The 21,728-nt window shown below is 35.8% G+C and overlaps 1 protein-coding gene across 10 annotated transcripts in view; it reads left to right on the forward strand.

Moving 5' to 3' along the window:
• HERC1 (HECT and RLD domain containing E3 ubiquitin protein ligase family member 1) overlaps nt 1-21,728 on the forward strand; it is an 87,761-nt gene that overhangs the window by 63,712 nt on the left and 2,321 nt on the right. For 5 of the 10 annotated variants that reach the window (XM_026077855.1, XM_026077861.1, XM_026077856.1 and 2 more), the window contains exons 52-75: nt 2,160-2,287; nt 3,651-3,851; nt 4,845-4,975; nt 6,054-6,253; nt 6,755-6,863; nt 7,424-7,570; nt 8,074-8,175; nt 9,342-9,515; nt 9,832-10,125; nt 11,198-11,263; nt 11,359-11,484; nt 12,095-12,233; nt 12,746-12,927; nt 13,689-13,844; nt 14,418-14,540; nt 15,139-15,241; nt 15,964-16,133; nt 17,531-17,669; nt 17,858-18,027; nt 18,406-18,575; nt 18,755-18,920; nt 20,157-20,233; nt 20,621-20,873; nt 21,116-21,268. In XM_026077855.1, coding sequence (XP_025933640.1) covers nt 2,160-2,287; nt 3,651-3,851; nt 4,845-4,975; nt 6,054-6,253; nt 6,755-6,863; nt 7,424-7,570; nt 8,074-8,175; nt 9,342-9,515; nt 9,832-10,125; nt 11,198-11,263; nt 11,359-11,484; nt 12,095-12,233; nt 12,746-12,927; nt 13,689-13,844; nt 14,418-14,540; nt 15,139-15,241; nt 15,964-16,133; nt 17,531-17,669; nt 17,858-18,027; nt 18,406-18,575; nt 18,755-18,920; nt 20,157-20,233; nt 20,621-20,873; nt 21,116-21,268 — 3,679 coding nt within the window. Of the gene's footprint in view, nt 1-2,159; nt 2,288-3,650; nt 3,852-4,844; nt 4,976-6,053; nt 6,254-6,754; nt 6,864-7,423; nt 7,571-8,073; nt 8,176-9,341; nt 9,516-9,831; nt 10,126-11,197; nt 11,264-11,358; nt 11,485-12,094; nt 12,234-12,745; nt 12,928-13,688; nt 13,845-14,417; nt 14,541-15,138; nt 15,242-15,943; nt 16,134-17,530; nt 17,670-17,857; nt 18,028-18,405; nt 18,576-18,754; nt 18,921-20,156; nt 20,234-20,620; nt 20,874-21,115; nt 21,269-21,728 lie in introns of those variants that run through there. The other 5 variants (XM_026077859.1, XR_003255508.1, XM_026077862.1 and 2 more) reach the window with 5 other exon arrangements.

Raw genomic sequence — 21,728 nt, forward strand, 5'->3', positions numbered from 1 at the left:
AAACATCTGTTAGTCACACAGATTCTGTTTTACACTACAGAGGACATTAAGTTCAGAACAAGTGTAATTAGTGAGGATTCTTAATGAGAGCCTTTTAAAAATGCAGTCAAGTCAAGCATGTTCAACAGGGATGACAATTCTAGGATGGTTAGCCCTTGGAGCTTATCAAATGCCTTATTTCAAAAATGAATGATAGAGTAATTTTAACAACTTCACAGTTGCATGCATTTAAGCATTAATGAATTCTGTTTTATTTCTTCTATAATCGATTAGTAAATTTTCACTGGTGACAGCTTAACTAGATGCCATGGAGAAATGAAGTTGTTGTTGGTACTTATTTAAGGAATTCTTACTGTGTGCAGTCCCATCACTTGTGCCAAAACAAAGGACCTATCAGTAGAATAACTTGTAATTTCTAATTTGCTCTTAGTGTCTCTTTAAAAGAAACCCGAATGTTTAAGTGTATAGAAACCCAGAATAACTTGACCTTTGTTTTGCCTTTTTGTCTTGAAATTCTTAAAGTTGAATTTGTTCACTGAGTTTTACAGCATTTACCATGCACAGAAGTATTGGCACAAGAGAGTTGCTGGCTTATGAAAAGGAATGAGAAAATAGGTTGGGATGAGTTCGTAATCTGGTCCGGTTGTTAAACACTTAGAGTTGTTAGGCCCTGCAGCCTGGATATGTAAACATCTGCCTTGAAAGAAACTCTCTTAGACAGCTTAATACTGAAATTCTTGCATCCAAGTTTAGATTCTGTTTTCCACTCAGTGCCAAAATTAGGTTACTCTTCTCCGAGTTGAAGCAACTAGGAGAGAAGAGTAACCTAATTAATTAAAATAGTATTTAAATATAATTAAAAATGATATTTAAATATTGCATTAAATCTGTTGTAAGACTAAATTAAAATTAATTCCTTGGTACAGAAGAAACAATAGTGTATTAGATGGCTGTTTCTTGATGATTTCTGTGCAGTCTTTTTAGTTCTTGTTTGCCTGCTACTGTTATAGATGCTGCTTTAAAGGGATAAACAGGATGACACATAACTTGACTTCAGAAGATAGTAATGAGATTATTATGCAGGGGACAGAGAAGTGTGCTTCCATTACAGCACATTCAGAATTCAGTACTTCTGTGGACTTGATTGTTCATGATTTCAATAATGGTTTTAAATACAAACACAGCACAATTCTGATCGTCTTCACTGTTGTGGTAGAAAGCTGTCAGTTCATCTTTAAAGTTAGAATCTTCTTTTTTAGCCCTTAGAGATGACCAGATGAAAAGGCATTATCTCTCTCCCCCCCCCCCTTTTTTTTTTTGATAGGGCTATCTCCTCTTCTTGTGAGGTTGCTTTTTGTTTTTCTGAGATTGGGAGGAAAGTTGTTTAAATGTTACCAGATGATACAATATTAGTATCTGTTCTGTTAACTTTTTGTGTTAGTCATAGCATCATATTATCTGCTGTATTCACAAAAAAATGTCTCCTGCTTGAATAAAAACACACCAACATACTCTTCTTTTATCTCAAAAAATAAAAGGGCAATACAGTATCTTGCCTACAAGAAGCATCCTGGCCACATTGTAGCCTTCATTTTCCTGTTTCTAAAATGAATAAAAACTGTGCCTTTCTTGTGTGCTCTTCAATGGCAGTAGAACATACCAGTGGTCCCATTGCAGTTAGCCAAACAAACTCTAAAATGGAATTTAGACTTCGTAAGGCAGTTCAACAGTGCTGTAACAGGAGGAAATGTTTAGACTAGAATTAGTAGCAAGATGGTACCTCTTTAATTTACTTGGTCTAAGCTATTTTGTTTCATTTTGTGACTTCCCAGAAAGTTTTCCCTTCACCAAAGATGCTTTTTGTTAAGTTTGAGATGTATCCATGTAGGTAGGTAAAGTTAGAGCTAGTTAGAATCAACCTTCTAACTGAAACCTAACTACAGACTCTATTGTGGAAATAACTGGTATCTCATTCTATAATTTAGAGAGATTTTAAATGAAATGTAGAACGATGAGCAGAAAGATACACTTCCTATGTAAAACTGCAACAATGGCAGAAGAATTCCAAATTTTAACTCAGATATTTCATGAATTCTATGTTTTCCTGTCTGCTACAAGAGAATACCCTTTTTAAAGTGCATTATTTTATTGCATTATAGAGAAGGTGATTCTGAAGAAAGTCTAGGGTCACCTAGTGACCTCAGTTTGTCTCTTGTCTGTTGGAGCATCAGTGGCAAGTATCTGGCTGGAGCTACAGAAAAGATGGTGAACATATGGCAAGTCAACGGTATGTTCTAACTCTAACTACCTCAGAATACTTTATGATGCAGCTTATTTTTAGGGAAACTGCTAAGTTATAGAATATTTGTTTATTTAGATATTTAAGTGTGTGTGCTCTCCAATTTAAATGCCTACCTTCCTTCATAAAATCTTGTAAACCCTATGTAATTAACAGCACTAACCACAAATGGATGTGGGCCTTAAATTATGTCAGTAGAAAACTGAACGACAAGTGTGAAGCCTTGTTGTCTATTATTGAATCAAAAATGTTTAGGTTTGAGACTTGCTATTAGCAATTTTCATCTATAAATGCTATCTTCCTGTAGTCTCCAAGAGTTATCTTTCTAAATGAGGCATCAAGAATGACAAAATTGACTGAAACAGATGCTGGGAGGGTTTGCTAGAGTGATAAGGTAGATGGAAAACCTTCTGATGAGAGTGGAATGAGAGAGTTCGCTTTGTTCAGTTGAACAAAAGAGTCTTAGAGGAGGAAGATTATGAATAAATACATTAGGAAGATAAGCACTAGCAAAGAGAAGCCCATGGAGAAAAAGCAGCTGTGTAAGCAAATGGATAGTGTTGGCACAAGAAGAAATGGAAATAAATTGGCCGTGAAATAACTAAAGGAAATCAGAAGAAAATTTCTAGTGCTCAAAGGATCTTGATCTCAAATAGCTTACATGGAGGAATGACAACTGGCGAAGAAACACTTTAAAATGGATTAGATAAATTTATGAATGAGACTGCATAGTGTTATAGAGCACTGAACCTGATCCAGGAAGGGTCCTTCCCAATCCTTTATTGCAGTTTGCAAGTATCTTTAAATGGATTCTCTTCTGATATTTTCCTCTCATTTGTTGTGTACTTGACTAACCCAAAATAATACCTTCAGAACACCTCTGAGAGGAAGACTGTTAGTCACTTTGTCATTTGAAATTTCTGACACTCGACTGTGTTGTTTTGCGCATATGAAAATCACTGATTATTGTCTGACAATTGTGAATGTTTTCATATAGATGAGGTCCAGTAGGCGTTTGTGGTGCTTTAAGATACTTATTATTTGAATTATCCTTTTTTTTCCTCATCTTAGTATACAGTCCACAAGAAAAGTATAGAAGTTTTCTAGTACTGAAGAACTTAACTTTCTCCTTTTAACAAAACCATCTAACTTGACTGAGATTTGAGATTTGTTAGCTAGCTTTTGTCGGTGTAGATCCATTGCTTCATAGTCTTGTACCTTATGTGAATTTGTAGCATGTGTCCTAGCTGTAAATATGGTCTGTCAGTATTTTCCCATGGAAAGTGTTTTCTTGTTGTTTTCTTTTCTTTATGAAGATGAAGTAGTTCTAAAAGACTTTTTGGGCTCCTAGGAGGAAAAGGATTATTAGATCTTCAGCCTCACTGGGTGTCTGCTCTAGCTTGGCCAGAAGAAGGGCCAGCTGCACCATGGACAGGCGATGCTCCAGAATTATTATTAATTGGTCGTATGGATGGATCTCTTGGGCTTATTGAAGTTGTAGATGTTTCAACCATGCACCGAMTAGAACTGGAACACTGCTACAGAAAGGATGGTATGTGACCATATCAGTATTTTAATAGAGATTAAAATTACAAATTTTTCCCAACTTTTTTTTAAAAGCAAATATATAATCTCGTTCTATTTATTGTTCATGGGGGTACCACTTCTGGCACTACCAAACACCATTTGTGTTCCTGAGAGGAGAAAAGCCTGTGGGGTCTGGATCTGCAGCCTGGTTGCCCCTACAGTGAAGGCAGTTTGTAGTAGGCCCGGCCCCACATTCCTTGCCATCGTATAAATGCAATATAGATTCTCTGCAACATCCGCTCTGCCTACAGATAGTGTGTAGTTAGTCTCATTTCAATTCCTGAATTATTGTCACTTCTCCTGTATAGTTCTAGTCCCAGGGGAAGTCAGATAGCACATCTTTGGTAGCGTTATGTGGTTTTGCATATTGCCTTGATAGAATAAGCCTCTTCAGGAAAAGTTGCAGAGTTTTTAGCACTTGTAGGTAGAGGCAATATTGAGGCAATATCTATTTATGATCAAAGGCTCAAGTTGCTTTTGGTACTTTTCTTAGAAGCATCCCTATGCATTCCTGTCTCTTCCTATCTCAGATGCATTTATAGGATTCGGTCTACATTTTTTTTAACCTGACATAGTTCTTTTCACAATGTCTGTATTATCTTTCAGAATGGAAATAATCCAGTCTTGGACAGGATTATTTTTTGCCTTTCTCCTTAGGAAATTTTATTAGCAAATACATAAACCTAAGAGAAATAAATACAGTAATTTTAATGAAAAGGAGGAATAATGAAAGAAATCTTATAAAATGATCTTAAGAGTTGTGATTACAGTGGCACTCAGATTTATATTTACTGTAAAAATTTAAGAAAAATTTCAGACAAAAAGTATGTTAGTTAACCTTGATGGTGGGGGAGGTTGTTACACATTTTGTATTTCAGGCAGTTGCACTGTAAAAAGTTCTTTGGCAGAAGTGAAGTTCAGTTTAGTTTAATTAATGTTGTGTTGTTTGTTCTTGTAGTGTCTGTCACATGCCTTGCCTGGTTGAGCGAAGACAGACCGTTTGCAGTTGGCTATTCAGATGGAAAATTGCTAATAGGAACAAAGGAACCACTTGAAAAAGGAGGAATTGTTCTGGTTGATGCACATAAGGTAGAGTTAGTCTTTTTGAAACTAATGTGTAATTGTTGTGGGTAAAGAACTCTGTTCAAGCTATTCTCTGTATTTGAAAGCTCTTTATAAAATCAAGTGCAGAGAATCAGCTTATTTTAAGAAAAAATGCATTTCACCTGTTCTGATACATACATTAAACAAAATAGATGTTAGAGGACCATTCAGCCAAATGTAAAAAATGTATAAAAGTTATAGCTCTTTTTTGCTATAAGAGGTAATGAAGTTTATGCTGATACAGCAACAAAAGTGTATTAAAGGCATGACTATGCACTTCTAGATTTAAAAGACTGTAGTTCTCTTCATTTGTAAAAGTGCTCATAATAAATTTTAGTTTTAGTCATATCACATGTTGTTGTAAAGCGTCAGTTACAGTGATAAGCAAAAGATGTTTCTGAAAAACATGCGGGCGCTAAGATTTGGATCCTTCTCTTGCCCAGTATGTGACAATAAGTCAGTAATAGTCCATAAATGATTTGTCAAGCTAAGAGGAGAATTCCCCAGGTGTAGGTTCAGTTAAAAGCCTCTTGAGTGCTTCCATGGATAGGTCTCGATATTTGAAACATGGTAGGCGTAGGAGAGACACGCTGGGAGAATAAAGCTATGGTTTTGTTTTGCTTCTGCTATGGGCTGTTCTCCTTTCCTGCCTCACTTAGGAGACTCAGCGCTACATCTGGCCCATTGCATATGTTTACGATCCCGGTGCCGTTAAGGTGATTCATACTACAATTTCACAACATAAAAGTGAAGAAAAAGTTGCCTACTTTTTTTGAAAAAAATTTTTTTCAAAAAAGGTGTTCAGTGTGAAAAGAGAACTTTTTTTCTGTACTTTCCCCTTAGTTTCTCTCAGGAACCTGAATTTTTTTTTTAATAGTTCTGGAAAGTATCATTATGACTTCATTATTGCATCTCGTTATCTCTGTTTGTTGTGATTTATATGATAATAAAATGGTCTTTGTTATTAATAATGAAACATACGTTGCACTAGCTCTGAGAGTTGAGTTTTCTGTTTCCATTGTGTTACTCGATACCACTTCTTAATTTTTTTTAAATCCACTAGGATATGATTGTTAGTATGAAGTGGGATCCAACTGGTAAAATTCTCCTGACATGTGCTAAAGAAGAAACAGTGAAACTCTGGGGATATATGGGAGGATGTTGGAGACGTCTGCATTCACTATCACATCCAGCTGTTGTGAATGGCATTGCCTGGTGTCCTCTTCCAGGAAAAGGACCCAAGTTGCAGCTTTTACTAGCTACGTATGTAACTTTTTTTTTGTTTTAATAGCTCTTTTTCCAGTCTTTTTTACTGGTTATTAGTGTGCAGAGCAAAGAAAATCTTTTTGTCTGTTTTTCAATAACATTCAGCTCAGTAATCCAGTTATCATGAAGTCCATAAAGCATCAGTGCAGCCAGGATTCAAATAGAAAGAGTGGCTCTGGTTGTGTTACCAACTATTTTCTCCATACCGTGAGACTCATGTATGGTGGGTCCTGCGTGAATTTTTTTTTAGTTTCCTTCAAATAGTTTTTATGAGAATATGGTGTTAGTAAAAATTGAAAAGCTACAGAGGAAAAAAATATAAAAATAGAAAAATGCATTTATCCAGTGAGAACACGCCTTTCTGCTTTACGTGAATTGATAACACTATAAATTTATAGGAAGGAGGTGAAGGTGACTGATATCTTTTAGGACATATTGTTAGTTAATACTATGTATTAATACCTTTACTTTTTTCTGATTTATCCTGACTTCCTTCAGAGGATGCCACAATGGTTTGGTGTGTGTCTGGGCTGTTCCCCAGGACATCGCATTGCAGTCCAGTTCAACTTGTTCAGAAGGATGGTGGGACCAAGAAACAAGTGCCAAGGTAAAAGGAGTAGACTTAGTGTTTAAGACATTTCTCTGGTCATTTTGAAATCAGGGGAGGCAGAGAGAGAGAATGTGGGCAAGATAGTTAAAACTCAACATTTACTTAGAGAAGACACTTGCTAAACAATGTTTATATTGCATTTGTATGTGCGCAGGCATTTTCAGAACAGGAATGAAAGATCAAAGGTCTAAATCAATTTATTTAGCTAAAGATTATGTTTTGATCTATCTTTCTTTAAAAAAAAAAGGTAAATTTATACTAAAACTTGATAACAGTTTAAAATTATTTTTAGGTAAAGGTAAGTCAAGATAAATTTTAGCTATGTAAAATTGTATTATAATGTGGTCTTTAGTATTGATGAGATTTTTTAAAGGGAAGAAAAGATATTGTAACAAAGGTATATTTGTAAAAAACGACAGTACTAGTCTTTTTTGTTATCTTATGGAAAGTGCCACATCTTTACAGATGATCAGTATCAGAATACAGAAGCTGCTATTCTGTTCATTTTTCCATAAATAATAATTAATCATGTTCCATAACTATGAAATAATTTGCAGGATGGATACAGAAAAGCAGTAGAAGTCAAGTGCGTATTTCAACTGAGAGGACACATTACTCCTGTTCGGACTGTTGTGTTCAGTCCTGATGGACTGGCATTAGTGTCTGGTGGACTTGGTGGTCTCATGAATATTTGGTCTTTACGGGTAAGATTGTCTTTGAGGCAGCATAATTTTTTAGTATAAGTATCCAAAAGGTGAAGATATCAGACTACCTCTCAGTTACTTTCCAATATGTTACAAACATTAGAGAAAGTGTGGTCTAAAATAATTGTATAAAATTATACTTATAAAATGTTTAAATGTTAAGTATGATTCTACCACTAGTTCACTGGGTAGTCTTGATCATGTTAGTTAAACCTTGGAGAATTACCCACTCTCTTTTTATAAATGTGAACAACATTTGTTTGTTCTAGAAACTTTTCAAAGATTTAGATAATGTTTAATTTTAAACACTTCTAAAGCCTTAGTTATGTTATCTCCTTAATATGATAAAAATTCTAAATAGAATTTAGCTTTTAGTATAGACAGTTTTAAAACAGTTATTGCGCAGCTTGGGCATATATATCATCCTTAGGTATGTAATTTTATGTATTAAAATAGAAAAGTAGCTTTATAAACGCACTGACTCAAATCACTTCTTTCCTTAGGATGGTTCAGTACTACAAAGTGTTGTGATAGGTTCTGGAGCTATTCAGACTGCAGTATGGATACCTGAAGTTGGAGTAGCTGCATGCTCTAACAGATCAAAGGTGATATTATGTGTCAAATAGTGTTCTTTTAAATTTTTGTATAACTGAGAATTATCTTATTAAAACAAAATGCCTTTTGTCTGCATCTTCCTTAAAAAAAAAAAAAAAAAAAAACACATCAGCAGGCATCTCTGTTTATTGGCTTTGTGTTATCCAAGAATACTTGTTTACAAAGCAGCATGGGTAACTGGGAATCTAAGTAAGTCTGTTGTTTTTGCAAGATGCATTGTTTTGACTTTCAGCTATGACCTGACTCTTAAAAGGTTTTTTTTTGTTGTTTTTTTTTCCAAGTCTTGCATCTTACATTTCAGATTTTTCTTCTCAGGAAAGCTGTTGGGGCAGGGGGAAATCCTTCTGAGCTGCTGGTTATAAATGATGCTGCACATTCATTACATCCGCTTTTCTGTTCAATGGCAGCAGCAGTAAGTGGGCCGGGAAAATAGGAAAAGGACACTGTTGTTTTTGTCCTGTATGCACTATGAAGAAATTTTTCCTTTTCCCCCAGTAAGTTAGACATGTCAATGATTTAATTTAATCTAAAGAAACAACAGAATTAACTTTTTAAGGTTTGCTGTGCCAAGAACTACTAGCATCTGAACAGTAGTTCTGTAAGTGCGATTGGGGCAATATTTAGAAGCCTGCATGAGTCCCCCAGTTCCTCAAGAGAGGAAAAAAAAAACTTGCTGATTTATCCCAAAAAATGGTATTTTTTGTGAATGGACAGAAGTATGACACAGGTCATGATTTCTGTTAGCAGAGTCAAGCTGCATTTAGTTCTAAATATTCTGTGATTCTTTGAAAGTGTCCTCTGAATTTAGCCCAAAAATTGAAGGTCATATTACAAGGCAAATCCCAAACTAAGGTTACACTAGCATTCACTGAAATGGACTCTGCTTGTTAATATTTCTTTACTTTCTTCCTTGGAGTGATAATCATGCTGTTGTCTTGGGAACATGAGAGTTATGCATGAGGAAGCAGAAATTGGAGCAAGCTACTGTGTAGCGTTGTCAGCCAATTATTCATGAACAGAGACAAAAATATTCAAGCTTCTGCATTTTCTGGCCTCTATGGGAACTTAAGATAATTGGTGATAAATGAATGAAGCTGAATAATCCTGTTTTATGAAATGTTAATTTCTAACATGTCTTGTGACTGCTATTAAACAGGATGTGTTGGTAGTGAACTGTACATCAGAGTGGATATCTTCCAATCACGTTCTTGCAACATGTAGGACTGCACTGAAACAACAAGGAGTTCTAGGATTAAATATGGCTCCTTGCATGCGAGCTTTTTTGGAACGTTTGCCAATAATGCTTCAGGAACAGTATGCATATGAAAAGGTAAGAGGAGTTAATGGGAGCACTTAAAATTCACATCTGACATTGAGGTAACTTCAACTCTCAACTGATTTCAGTCTTTCGACACAGAACACAGAAGGCTTTTCTGAAGTTTTAGACTGTACGTCTTGTTTGCAGTTGTCTTTCAGTATTCTCAAAACTAGTGTTCTTCCAGTTTGAGGATATTTTAAAATATTAGAAAAGCTTTGATTAAGTGTGGGAAAAAGTATTTTTCTACAAGATCAGCTTGGATGGGCTACCATTTCTGAATTGATGAACTTTGTGTGTTCAATTTCTCTCCCACTCCCCTCACCTTTAGCCCCATGTTGTCTGTGGAGACCAGCTTGTTCATAGCCCTTATATGCAGTGCTTGGCTTCGCTTGCTGTGGGCCTTCACCTGGATCAGCTCTTGTGCAGTCCCCCAGTACCACCTCATCACCAGAACTGCCTCCCCGATCCTTCAGCCTGGAGCCCCACAGAGTGGGCCTGGCTAGAGTGTTTCTCCACTACCATAAAAGCTGCTGAAGCCCTGGCCAAAGGAGCGCAATTCCCAGAATCCTTTACTGTTCCGGACCTGGAGCCTGTTCCAGAAGATGAGCTTACTCTCCTAATGGTAATAGATGCTTTATTACATTAACAAGGAAGCGTGTTAGTATTGAGTGTACACTGTGATGCAGATAACATCTCTGAACTGTAAAGATTTGTATTTGTTAACATAAGCACTAGCAAAAAGTGTGAGTTTATTTTTTAACTAATTGGTATAGAATATACTGTAAAGATTGCTCCCTATGTGTGTATAATTAGTCACAAGTGCAAAGTGCAAGTCATTTGCATGCAAAAGTACGTATTCTTTAACAGTAATTTTCTTATGTGATAGAAGAAATAAATGTAGAACTTTACTATGCTAACTTTTAGAGTAACTTTTTGGCACATTCCTTTGAACTCTGTTCTTAGTGCCAATTGTCTATATGACTTGCTATGATATGTTAACCAAAATAGAAATTTTGGACTTCCTGAATTTTTCTATCAGCAAGCTTGTAACATCTTAAGCCAGTATTTCCATTTAAAACTTAAAAAAGCCCTCAGCATCAGTAAAAGGGAAAAGATGATTTCATCATGATTTTTTCCTTGCTGATGTTTTCTTTTAACCTACTCATTTTCCAAAATTCAGTATGAATTTTAAAATATTTTTGATAACTGCTGTGGGGAATGGAAAATTTGCCTCCTCTCCCCCCTCCTGCCTAATGCAAGTACATAGTGCTGCTGTTTTTTTTCTTATGGACCTTGAATATAGGTAGTGCAAGATGCAAGTTATTGGTCTAAAATGGTCAGGCAGACTTTATATTTGTTTTTGAAGTCATGGTTCTGTCCGGCATTCCCATTCTTATTTTGGAAGATGTGTTCACTTGTGTAGTCTTCCACTGCTTAATGGCAGTCCTTTGTCATTGCTTTCATAGACACTTGTGAGTCTTGGATAAGTTGGTAGATAGTAGTATTAAGGAAATAAGCTTGACCTGTGAACAAAAAGCAAGTATTTGAGTCTGTACATGTGCATTCTTAGTGTTTTTCTTGTTAGAATAATTTGAATGTCAATATTGTTCTTATTTAAAAGGAAATTATATTAAAAAACAGCAAAATAATATGCAGCTCTTGAACTGAACATAACTGTGCCTTTTGGTGTGTAGGATAATAGTAAATGGATCAATGGTATGGATGAACAGATTATGTCTTGGGCAACATCAAGACCAGAGGTTAGTAAAATTGATTTTTCTGTGTTTTTTTTTTTTAAATTGTAAACTACTGAAAGTACTCTTGTTCTAAAGCATTCTTTCATGCTCTTCCATAGGATTGGCACTTGGGAGGTAAATGTGATGTATATCTGTGGGGAGCAGGAAGGCATGGACAGCTGGCAGAAGCAGGTAGAAATGTTATGATACCCGTAGCAGCACCTTCATTCTCTCAGGCTCAGCAGGTAATCACTTAAAGATAGTAATTTTTTTCTTTTTTATGAGATACCGTGTATCATTTGTTTGGTTTGTCAAAATATCTCCCTAAATGTCTTTTCAATTTGTTGTTAGAATTTGCTATAAAGTATACCCAGATCATGTATTTTCACTGAAGAGGAAGTTTTTACACTAATTATTTCACAAATTCACACCAAGAAACCATTGAAATGTGGCAAAACAAAACTATTTGATATGACATGATTTCAAAATACCTGGACAGCTCTAACGTAATGCATATGTCAATTTTATCTTCTCAAATAACGTTGTCATTCAAGATGAAATGTCAAAACTAAATCTCTGATAGGAGTATATTGCGAGAATATATTGCAATTTCTCTCACAAAACTAGTAGCAAATTTCAGGGAAGTAATTTTATTGTGATGTGATTAGGTAATAAAACTCTCTTAAATGTGGGATGAGAGTATTATGTAAACAAGGTTGTCCCAAAAGCATTTGCCATGTGACAAAATGGTGTATGATCTTGATATAATTTAATGATAATTGCACATTCTAATGCGGCGTTGCTCCGTGTAAAACACCAAACTCATTAAAACTCCCATGTGTCTTTCTTAACTAGGTTGTTTGTGGTCAGAATTGCACTTTTGTCATTCAAGCTAATGGCACAGTTTTGGCTTGTGGAGAAGGGAGCTATGGGAGACTTGGACAAGGAAATTCTGATGATCTTCATGTGTTAACGGTCATTTCAGCCCTGCAAGGTAAAACAGTTAGGTTTGAAATGAGTCAACTGATGGAACAAAAATAAGCATTTTAGTAGTTAATATAGTTATTTGTGTTGACACTTTTTTTCCCAGATTTACACTTTAAAATACTGTACTCTTTAATTAAAACTTGAATAAATGCTAGGTGTTTGTTTCTCCTCAATACTTTAAGTAGTGACATCTTAAAATTCTTAAAATAAGAATCTAATTTTAAAATAAAATTTAATTAAAATTAAAATAATTTTAAGATGGCTAGGGGGAAAAGTGCCTGCTCAAATTAGAGACAGTTCATTTCCAAATTAGTGGCAGACCAGAAGCATAGGTTGTACATGAAAAGATGATATTTTTCCTAAAAACAAAGAAATTCCTGTAACAAGAAAACAGTATTCATGGTTGATTCACTTCCCCAGACTTATTTTGCTACCATTAGGGATGCTTGGATAAATGGATGTTATGAGTTTCAGATTATAATTTGTTCTAATTTTTCTTTTCTCCCTTTTCTTTAAAAGGCTTTGTGGTAACACAGCTGGTGACCTCCTGTGGATCTGATGGACATTCCATGGCTTTAACAGAAAGTGGGGAAGTCTTTAGCTGGGGAGACGGAGATTATGGCAAACTGGGACATGGGAACAGCGACAGACAGCGCAGACCTAGACAAATAGAGGCTCTGCAAGGAGAAGAAGTGGTGCAGGTTCCAAAATATTTACTTTTTTTTACTTGTATAACTTGTAGGCATGGTAACTTAGCGCTAGGAATATTGGCTTGGGGTGACTGGTACAAATAGCGATCGCAAAGTTCCTGAACCATTGTCAGTCTTAGCAGTGTGATTTCTTAGAGCGAATGAAAACAGAAAACTTGATGGCTCTCTAGCATTATGAACTACGTGGATAGTTTCCATCTGAAGAATATTAATATCGCAGAGCTCATTCTTGTTGTCTGATGTTACTTGACATTTGGTACTTGAGAAGACTATAAGTTTGAAAGCATGGATGGGAGAGATGATTAAAAGGTTGTCAAAATATAGATAAAATTTAAAACTTGCCATTAATCTTTGTCCGATATCTTTGATCTTTAAAACTAGTCACCCAGCCCTCTTCTTAACTACTTAGAGTGTATTAAAACAATGTACAAAAAGATATTTGTCTTTGACTGAAAATTTCTTTATTAAAATTTAAAATATCCCTATGATAAAAGCAAAATCAATCTGTGTTCCATGCCAGCTTGCAGACAACAGCAGTTGGTAGAAAAAAAGAGACTAAAAGCCTTTCTTCACCCAAATACTAGCCTGGCCTCCTCCTAACATTACCCTTGAGGAAAATGAGAGGTAGGCTGTGGGAGTAAATCATTAGTGTTAAAATAAAGTAGATACAGTTTAGAGAAGGAAAAGCCTAAATATGTAATAGCTAATATACTTTTTCTCCCAAATTTAAAATGCATGTATTTTGCTTCCAGATGTCATGTGGCTTTAAGCACTCAGCTGTGGTGACGGCAGATGGCAAACTTTTTACGTTTGGAAATGGGGATTATGGTCGATTAGGACTAGGAAATACTTCAAACAAGAAACTTCCAGAAAGAGTGACAGCACTGGAGGGTTACCAGATTGGACAGGCATGGCTTATCTAAAACTAGCAATGTATCTTTGTTTAAAACTGATGTTTTCAACATATTTTGCTTTGAAATGTAATAATGTCAGTTTAAGTGCTCTGTTTTTAACTTTGGCTTTTATTTTGAATATGATGGCAGAATTGCAGTGTGTATCATTTTTTTTATTGTTTCGTTCCTGACTGTTTTGATCCTCTTTCTGCAAAACAGCCCACATATTTTAACATTATATAATACAGATGATAAAATTAATGCTTATTAATTTTTTTTGTTTCATCTTTTGATATTTGGGCATTTTTAAGCATGAATTCATGAGGTATTTTATATCCTTAAACAATGAGCATGCGTAGTATAAATCTGTTCCTTGGTTTAGGAACTGAGAAGAAGCAARATACCTAAAAATGCTAATGTGCTGCTGAATGTCTTCAAAATGCAGTATTAAATGATAGAAGTTTTGATAGTGTTAAAATGGCTCCAGTATTTTAAAACACAATTTTCCTTTTCTAAGAGATATTTGTGCTGTTGGAGTTAGCAATAAGTTAGCAAAAACTGTCATAAAAGCATATTTCTCTCAATCAGGTGGCCTGTGGACTCAATCATACTGTAGCTGTGTCAACAGATGGCTCAATGGTGTGGGCTTTTGGAGACGGAGATTATGGTAAACTTGGTTTGGGAAATTCCACAGCAAAATCCTCACCACAGGTTAGAATTCATAGAGAGATTATCTTTTGTATAAATTTTTAGTGCTGTAAAATGTGCTGTGCAGCATTCAGATTGTAGTTTTCAGAAGTTAAATTATTAATTCCAACTGCTATACTATTCTAATACAGACTAGCATAAATAATTCTGGTGATTTGTTAGGCTGAGCCTGACACTTCAAGGATTTCATGTAAATGGTACTGACCTTATGTCTGTGGCAATGAAAAAAGTGAAAATGTTAAGGCTGTCTTAAAGCAGAGAGGTTTGTTATTTTGGAATGTAGGGAGGAAAGCTGTTTACACCCTTCTCTCCCCGCCAACCCACCTTGCTCCCCCCCCCCCCCAAATAACAGGTATTTGGAATCCTTGTACGTAGAGCAAGGTGTTAGTTTCATTAAAGAAAAAGAGAAAACCGTGCATTGGTTTCCTGTATTCAGTTACAAGCCTAATTAGAATAATGCTACAATATATGCATTATATTATGGGAATTATAAATTCTTTTTCAGAAGCAGGAGTTAGAGAAGAAAATATTTTTCCTTGTTTACTTCCTGTTTATATCCTCATAATACCATCACTCTTTTTCGCCTCACTTATCCCCTTAGAAAGTGGATATTCTTTGTGGAATTGGAATAAAAAAAGTTGCCTGTGGAACCCAGTTTTCTGTTGCTTTGACAAAAGATGGTCACGTATATACTTTTGGACAAGGTAAGACAATCTATTAATTGAACCTCTCCAGCTATAGTTTTTTGTGAACTGAAAGTGAAAAGGAAGAATATTAAGATACATCTGTAAGACTGAATTAATACTACTTTTTAGATTTGTACTGACCTCATATGAATTTTGGAACTTCAACACAGCAATTTTAAAATAGGCCTAAAATCCAAGTTTATAACTGCATCTAGTTTGATCTCATGATGACCTTTCAATTTACTAGAGTTTCTAAAATGTTTTCCTAAAACTTGATTGAATTTCACAAGCACAAAAACACTGGGCTACTTGAATGTTTAGTTTGTCTAGTAAAGCATATGTCACAGGTCATGAGTCCGTCTACGGACGTCACAAGCCTGTCTAAAAGTCTAGGTAGGTGAATTTCCAGGGATACTGAGTTCAACATGATGGCTCTTCTCAAGTCAATTAATTCCTATGTATTATAAAACCATAAATTTAGATCTAGCAGTCTTGTTTTAATATAATTTGATCTTGTTTCAGTCTTAAAGTGAAAATAACAGTTTAGCAATACTAATGAGCATTGCAAGGTTTTGTAGGAAACATACGCTAGATTATTCCCTGAACAGTTGCATTAGTGTCTTAGTTCTGAGAGTGCTTAGAGTTGCTTTTTGTCTCTCCCTACCTTCTGCCTGCAAGTAAAATTAACTTTTTAAAGGGAACTGGTCTTTACATACGTAGACATTTCCTTGCAATTTTAGATCGCCTCATAGGTTTGCCAGAAGGCCGAGCTCGAAATCACAACAGACCCCAACAAGTTCCGGTACTGTCAGGAATCTTCATTGAAGACATAGCTGTAGGAGCAGAGCATACACTAGCTTTATCATCTACGGGGGATGTGTATGCTTGGGGTAGCAACTCTGAAGGACAGGTATGTACATTTTCCTGTTAATTTCTAATCTTTATAAAACAAATTATGCTTTATAGATGTGGTTGGAACACATATGATGGAAAAGAAAGGTGGTGGTGTCGTCGTTGTCGTCCATCTCCCCCCTTAGCCATAACAACATTTTAGGTTTTTTTCCATGATTTTCTTTTTGATTTCCTGTGCTCTTACATGGCAATAGTTTGGGAAAGCACCAAAAATATTCTACCCAAAACCATTCTAGGGAAAGCTTTTTTGAAAAATTTACAGCATTTTACCTGGTTCCTTAGATATCATCTATTTTTAAACACAGTAAAATTTATGGTGGGTGACAATCAGATTTGTAAACTCTTTAGATTCTTTTAATAAAGAAAAGATTAGTCAACCTTTTAAAGAGTCATTTTTAAAATTCAGAAGAAAAAATGTTAGTAAGTGTTAGTAAATGTTCCTTTTGAACACTGTAATTTTATCCCCTCCCTTAAAAGTTCATTACCTTCCCCTGCCCCATGTATAACTTAATTTTTCAGAAGGACTTAGACTTTTTGGTAGTTTTGCATGCTGCAAATCTAAGAAAGAGCCTCTCGATGTATTGACTCTTGGCATTCCAAGGTTAGACAGAGTTGGTGSTCTAGTATTTTAGGATTGAGTTGTTGAGAAGGGTGTCATGAGCAAGTTCTTTGGAAGAATTTTTGAAAGGAAGGTCCTTTTCATAAGGGTACTTACTTTGTATTTACGGAAGAGAAAACTTGTGAGTGTAAAAAATGTAGAGAAACTTGGTTCCGAAGGTCTGTTTTGTATTATTTCCTCTGTAGTTTAAAAAGCTTTTGTTTTTATGAAGTGTAAAAAAAATTTTTAGACTTTTATGAAATTTTCACTTGTAGAATTTGAAATTCAAAACTTTCRATAAAAAAATCAGAACAGCTTTAGTAAACTTTCTGTTTACAAGGATTATGTTTTATGTAAACTGTTGCAGGAATTTACATGCTAGAACAAAAATGGCATTTAAATGGCACAGAAGAGACATGAGCTGTGTCGGCTAGACCTGAGAAAGATCATGCAACATAGATGACTTCGCAGCATAGATCAGTTCTCAGTCTGCAAAAGAGCTTGCAAGGCTGATCAATACCCCAAAAAGTCTCTAGCTGTTTTAAGGTCTCTTTGCCACCTAGATCTGTTATTCCCATTAAGTATGGATGTAGTATTCTATCCAAAAGAAAAGGTTAGTGCTAGCATAATAAAACATGTGTAAGGTAAGTAATTTTTTTATCCCAGCATATGCTGTAGAGATAACTTTACCAGGTATTTCTACCATTTGCTCTGAATTTTTGCTTAAAGAGTTTTAGAATTATCATTACCCCTTTTGTGTTTTCTTTGTGTCTTTTACATGTATTATAAATTACAAGCTTGGACTGGGCCATACCAACCATGTCAGAGAACCAACACTAATAACAGTCCTGCAAGGAAAGAATATTCGACAGATTTCAGCAGGACGCTGCCACAGCGCTGCCTGGACAGCTCCGCCTGTGCCACCAAGAGCTCCAGGTAACGAACAAAAGTTGTTTGTGTGGTCATTTGATTTGGTCTTTGTGTTTCCCGGGGGATAAGTGCAACAAGGACTTCCAAATGTTTGGGACAAAGCTTGTTTTGTTTTATGCCCATGCAGGTTTTGTTATTATCTTAGTCTCTCAGTTTGCTACCCTTTATGAACTAATGTTCTTTTTCCGTGATAGGTGTTTCGGTGCCTTTACAGCTTGGTTTACCTGATGCCATTCCACCACAGTATGGGGCACTGAAAGAAGTGAGCATTCATACAGTAAGAGCAAGGCTGAGGCTGCTGTACCATTTTTCAGACCTCRTGTACTCTTCATGGAGATTGCTAAACCTCAGTCCCAATAACCAGGTAAAATTCCTTTTGAAAAAACAGCTTAGCTATGTTGTGTAGTGCCATGTCACTAAAGAGTTCCTTTACAGATCAAGACAGATCTTAGTAATAGGTTCTGTAGGATTTCTGTAATAAATAAATAAAATATATAAATCCTGATTAAACTAGCCTTTGTGAAAAGGATTGTTATGTATTTTCACTTATCTTAACATTGACGTGACAAGATTAGTTTCCAAAAACTTACTAGCCTTAAAGCTATAAAAGAAATAGATGAAATTGGCTGCTTCCTGAAATATTGAAATGTTAGTAATTAATTATGAATTAATTTATTCTGTAAAGAATGGAACTAATGTTCTTTATTATCATAAAGGTTAATCTCATTCAACTTTATTGCAGAATAGTACATCTCATTACAATGCTGGAACATGGGGAATAGTCCAAGGACAGCTAAGGCCATTGCTAGCACCGCGAGTGTATACGCTGCCCATGGTACGCTCTATAGGAAAAACTATGGTTCAGGGAAAAAACTACGGGCCTCAGATTACTGTAAAAAGAATATCAACCAGGTCAGTATTTTTTTTTACAGGCTTTGTATTAGACATCAAACAAATGCTGGTATTCATACATTTCATATTTTTGGCACACTGAGTTCTCTCTGTACAGCTTTACTACTCAAGTGACATTGGTAACCCTTACACTTTTACGAGTTACATTGTATGGCCCTTTTTTTTTTTTTTTTTTAAAGAGGTCGGAAATGCAAGCCCATTTTTGTACAGATAGCAAGACAAGTGGTAAAGCTGAATGCATCAGACCTTCGCCTACCTTCCCGTGCCTGGAAAGTGAAACTGGTTGGAGAAGGAGCTGATGATGCAGGGGGAGTATTTGATGACACTATTACAGAAATGTGTCAGGTATGAAAGTTCAAAATGCATGGGATGAGTTTTCTGTTCTCTCCAGTGTTTGCTTGTATTTTCAGTCTTTCTTTATGCAGCGTAACAAATTCTTTTTGTCCCTCAGTCCTTAGCCACAGTACTAGAATTGTGTTCTTATGAATGTCTTTGAGGAAGAAGAAATCTTCCTCAGATTGTGACAAATGCCTAAAGCTGCATTATGGAGCATTATGCAGGCCCCATTCTGTCCATCCATCATTTTCTGTAAGAGAAGTTGTACTGTATTCCATGAACCTTTGCAGCTGTTTTTCACGCATTCGAAGATATATATCACATCTTAGGTTCAGTGCTGGAAGGGAGCTCAGTAAATACAGGGGAGGTGAGCATTTGCTGGTCTATAACCAGGATATGGCTGCTCTAGAGACCATAGCTGTCTGAAGAGCTCAGTTTCCAGGTGAATCTGAAAAGACTTGTAGGAGTAGGAGAAAGCTGGTCTGTGCTAATGTGTACCACTTATAGTTATTTTTAAGGTGTGTCTCAGCCCTGGGACAGGTATGATTGTAGCCAGGAGAAGGATTCAGACAATACTGCTGAAGAACTTTGATTGTTTCCAGATCTTCCAGGAGTCCCAAATCCCAAAGAATGAGGATTAATGCTATCAAAAGGCTATATTTAGTGTATCTGCTTAGTCTGGAACGTGGTAACAGTTGTGGATAATGCTGGAGCTGGGATTGGAGTTACAGTTAGGATACAGGATGGGAGAAACTGAAGAACTCCATTTATTAATGGCGTATCTAAAGCCTGTAAGACTAGATTAGGGTTGACTCAGGTAAGACTTCAGGCTTAATTTATGGATTCTTTCCTAGACAGTTTTCATATAATATGAGGTGCAATATGAGGGTTCAGAACAGAACTCTCTAGAAAATTTAGTTTTTTTCTGGTTCTTGCAAAAAGCTGCACTGGTCGGGTGTGTGGCTTCTGCTCATTTCTGAAGGAGGTACCAGGAGTGTATCACAAAGCAGTCACAGTAGAATAATTGTTATAATCTGACATAAAGGCAGGTCATGAAATAACCATATTTTTATTATTAGAAATCATAGTTACCATCTTGCTTTTTCTTACATTCAAATGAATTTTTAAAAAGTAATCATTACTATCATAGATCATTCTGGTTTGTAATGCTATAATGTCATAATATTGCTATAGTAGGTTATTATCCCTGTGCTTAAGAAGGCTTTTTTGTTGTTGATTTTTAAGGAACTGGAAACTGGAGTAGTAGACCTGCTTATTCCTTCCCCAAATGCTACAGCTGAAGTAGGCTACAATAGGGATAGGTAAGCTGTCAGGATTTCCTGTTACTGCAAAGGTTAGCGGGTGAAAATTAAGTCTTGTACTAACTACTTTATACCAAGTGGTGGGAACTTAATGGTTGTTCCTCGGATATTTTTTCCTTCAGGTTATGATGTTACTTTGAGGTAAAGGAGAGAATTTAGAGTGACATCAGTGATGTCTTTGTTTGGGCAAAACAAATCCTGAGCACATCTCAGCCCTCCTTATTTGAAGAGTTAAAGATAATAATCTTCTCACTGGGACACCCTGTGCTGATAATCGTGTTGACAGTTATTATGCTGCACTTAGAAGTATTTTGTCTTTTACTTCTAATAAGATGAAGTAGCACAGAAATTCTCCTGGAAGCTTGACACTTTCTTTTGTTCTTTTAGGTTTCTCTTTAACCCTTCAGCATGTTTAGATGAACATCTGATGCAGTTTAAGTTCTTAGGCATTCTCATGGGTGTAGCTATTCGTACAAAAAAGCCATTAGATCTTCATTTGGCTCCAATGGTCTGGAAGCAACTTTGTTGTATCCCACTCATTTTGGAGGATTTGGAGGAGGTAGATCTGCTCTATGTGCAGACCCTCAACAGCATTCTTCACATTGAAGACAGTGGGATTACTGAAGAAAATTTCCATGAGGTAAGATTGGAACTTTCTGGTTTATTTTGAAAGTGGTTACTTGTATCAGATTGACCTTAACTTCAGCACTTACTTTATTATATAATTAAATAAATCAGTCATTAGGATAACAAGTACTTTGTATGTATTTGAAGCAGTTTGTGATCTTATTAGAGTTACAGCTAGGGACTGATAATAAAATACTAAATTTAAATAACTTGAGTGACTTACGATGAACATACTTTTTCTATTTTGCATAACAGATGATTCCTTTAGATTCTTTTGTTGGCCAAAGTGCTGATGGTAAAATGGTTCCCATAATCCCTGGAGGGAACAGTATCCCACTTACCTTTTCAAACAGGAAAGAATATGTGGAGAGGGCAATTGAGTACAGACTCCATGAAATGGACCGTCAGGTAGGAATCTCATCATGACTCTGTACATATTGTTAGTGTGACCAACATTTTTGATTTATTTACGTTTCCATTACAGTGTATTAGGGAATAAGAAAAGCTTGGTTTTCTGCTTGTTGCCTGGGTCCCCATGGCTTTTTTTCTCCACAAACGCTGTTGTTTTGTTTTAAATCAGTCATATTTTTCTTAGTAGTTGCTCAGTTGCCAGAAGAACATTGGAAATCAGAACCTCCTTCATTAGAGTAGCCCCTACTGCAACTGTCAGCTCGATTTGGGAAACTAACCTGCAGTTGTGCATGCCGTGCACTGTGTTTAGGCATTATATCAACTTACAGTCTAGTTCAAGTACTTAATGTTTGCTAACATTTGTTTAACTTGAAACTATTTCTCTTCTGCTTCTGCATAGGAACTACAAATAGTACATGAAATGCATTGAAAAGTATTGATGACCTATTTGCTTACG

Source organism: Apteryx rowi, unplaced genomic scaffold (genome assembly GCF_003343035.1).
Source record: "Apteryx rowi isolate R43461 unplaced genomic scaffold, aptRow1 scaffold_463, whole genome shotgun sequence".
Classification (NCBI taxonomy): domain Eukaryota; kingdom Metazoa; phylum Chordata; class Aves; order Apterygiformes; family Apterygidae; genus Apteryx; species Apteryx rowi.